The sequence below is a fragment of the Populus alba genome, chromosome 6, assembly GCF_005239225.2.
Source record: "Populus alba chromosome 6, ASM523922v2, whole genome shotgun sequence".
Taxonomy (NCBI): Eukaryota; Viridiplantae; Streptophyta; class Magnoliopsida; order Malpighiales; family Salicaceae; genus Populus; species Populus alba.
The window spans coordinates 927,637-930,355 of NC_133289.1; the positions used below are offsets into that span (position 1 = coordinate 927,637).

Sequence of the window (2,719 nt, forward strand, 5' to 3'; positions counted from 1 at the left end):
TATAGTAGAAATAGGTGTTGCCATTCCAACGTGTTAGAGAATATAGATTGTAATATAAAACTATTCGTAAACATCTCCGAGCTTATAAAACAATTGTTGAGATCTTATTCAACTTTGATTTTATGTATTAAATATTTTAAAGCTTGATTTCGATTATATATAAGAATTCTAAGTCAATTCAATACTTCTCTCTTAATAAATGATCTTTTCTTTAATGCTTTATAATTGCTTTCATTTGTTTATTGTTTACTTGGTATTACATTATTCAATGTGATTCATGTGAATTGCTAAGAAAGATGCTATAAATGCACAATTCGGTATACTGTTCTTGCATTATGTGATTACTACGTGTCTAGTATTCTGTTCAATCAATTAATGTCTCTTTAACTAAAGTTCATATCTGGCTTGTATTGAAGGATAGCAAAGATGAATTGGTATAGTTTTTATCAATGTGTTATCCAATTGTGGAACGAATGGGAGCTTCGCGCAATGATTTTGCTAAGTCTCTCGCTGCAAATTTTCCTCATTGTCACTGGTCATCGACGAAAGTATACAGCCGGAATCTGGTTCGGGATGTTTGTTTGGCTAGCATATTTGTCAGCAGATTGGTTGGCAACAGTTACATTGGGTATTCTTGCTCGTAGCCAGGGGGGTTCAGAATCCAAAGGTACAACTTCAAATGCAAGCTTCATCCCGGCATTTTGGGCACCGATGCTCCTTGTACACCTTGGTGGTCCTGACACTATAACTTCCTATTCAGTAGAGGACAACGAAATGTGGTCAAGGCACTTGCTACAACTATTAACCCAACTTGCGGTGGCCCTTTATGCATCGTTTAGGTCATGGTGGAGCAAGGATCCGCTCATATATGTTGTCATTCCCATCTTTGTTTCTGGAGTTATCAAATATGGAGAGAGGGTTTTGGTCCTCTGTTTAGCAAGCTCCGACCAGTTTAGGGACTCTGTAAACAAAGAAAGAGTGGCTCTACAAGGGCAAATAGAAAGGTCATTTCCAGACGAAAACTTTAATAGCATAATACCTGAGGCCAAATATCTCCATGAAGCTCACTTGCTGTTCCGAACTTTGAAGTTAGTATTTGCTGATTACACCGTTCCATTACCTGTTCATAGGATCAGCTACGGTATCTTGCAGAGCAAGGATGCTGCTGGAGCATTCAATTTGATAGAAGTTGAGGTGGGGTTCATGTTTGATTTACTTTTTACCAAGGTGATGACAACCGTTTGTCCGAGACCACGCATCATTCTCCGCTTCATCAACTTTCTGTCCCCTGTTTCTGCATTAATAGCATTCTCATCAATGACCAGAAAGTCCCATACCTATTCCAAAATTGATATTATTATATCATACTTATTGCTGTTTGGAGCTGTTGTTCTAGAGATTTACTCGGCCATTTTGATGTTTTTCTCTGATTGGGCTATGCTTTGGCTTAGCAAGCAAAGGAAGCCACCGGCGGATTCTTTTTATCGAGGTATTTGTTCTTCACGGTTGCTATCGTTTTTTAGCAATAACAAAAGGTGGAAAGCATCTATGGCCCAAAATAGGCTAACAGATTATCCAAAGACATCAAGCAAACACATCCCAAAACTCTTTAGCACTGGTAACATTCAGAACTGGGAGGTTGTTGTTGATTTAAAGGAATTGATCTTTAAACGTCTCTTAGATATGCGTTCAAGATGCAATTTCCCAGATCATAAAAACGACATACTGGAAGAGAGAGGTGGGCATGCACTCAGAAGTAAGAGATGCGATGTAACATTGGACCGGTATCTGCTACGAATAAACTTTCATAGTAGCTTGCTAATATGGCACATTGCTGTTAATAATTGTTTCGACCAGGATTCTTCGGATTCAATTCATCGTAACATCAGCAGATCTTTATCTCGTTACATGATGTATCTATGGAAGGACTTGCCGTTGATGCTACCTAAAGCGTTGGGTGAACCATTGTACAATCAATCCTTTCGCGTACGGTATGATGCTGAGGAGCTCAGCAAATTATTGGAGTTGCAGCAGGAAAAGGAGGGTTGGTCAGTTGATGAGAAATGGGAATTGATAAGTGAAGTGTTGGTAGAGATGCTAACTTATGTTGCGAGTCAATGTAAATGGAAAGAGCATGCTCGAGCACTTAAAGGAGGAGGAGAGCTACTCACTTTGGTGGCCATTCTTATGGCTCATCTTGGTCTCCATGGGCAGTGTATCTATAACTAATTAACTAAGGCTATTATATATACAAATTTATGAATGATTTTATGTAATAATATACAATGATAGCTTCATAACTTTCATATAACACTTCAATTTTACCAGACGTGATGCTTATGAAGTTTTAGTATATTGTTTGTTAAAGAAACAACGATTGAGCAGGATTCTGTTCAAAGGAATCAAAGCTCACAATATAATTATCTAAGCTAACCTTCGCAATCCTACAGAAATTTCTTCGGCTGTGATAAGGTGTTTGATGAAATTTCTGACTGAAACGGAGATGAAAAGGATATGAAAAAAGGATTGCTGGGTTTTTTTTCTCCACTGGTTATTTTATAAAGAGTAAATTATATATAATTCAGTACTTGTATTGTTGATGATATTATAGGTTATGAAAAACATCTTATTCCCTTGATTAAAGTTAACTGTTATTCTTTTCCCTAAATTTCTAAATTAAACCTTTTAATTTTTCCAATAGTATAGGTAAGATTGAAAA

At 37.0% G+C, this 2,719-nt stretch overlaps 1 protein-coding gene across 1 annotated transcript; it reads left to right on the top strand.

Annotated features, from left to right (window-relative positions):
* The first annotated feature begins 489 nt into the window (after positions 1-489).
* On the top strand, positions 490-2,229 carry LOC118046160 (uncharacterized). The gene has a single exon (XM_035054954.1). The coding sequence runs from the start codon at positions 490-492 to the stop codon at positions 2,227-2,229; it is 1,740 nt and encodes a 579-aa protein (XP_034910845.1).
* Positions 2,230-2,719: the final 490 nt, after the last annotated feature.

Excerpts from the sequence above, each read along its gene's own strand:
- LOC118046160 (XM_035054954.1), top strand. The coding sequence starts at position 490 with ATGATTTTGCTAAGTCTCTCGCTGCAAATTTTCCTCATTGTCACTGGT.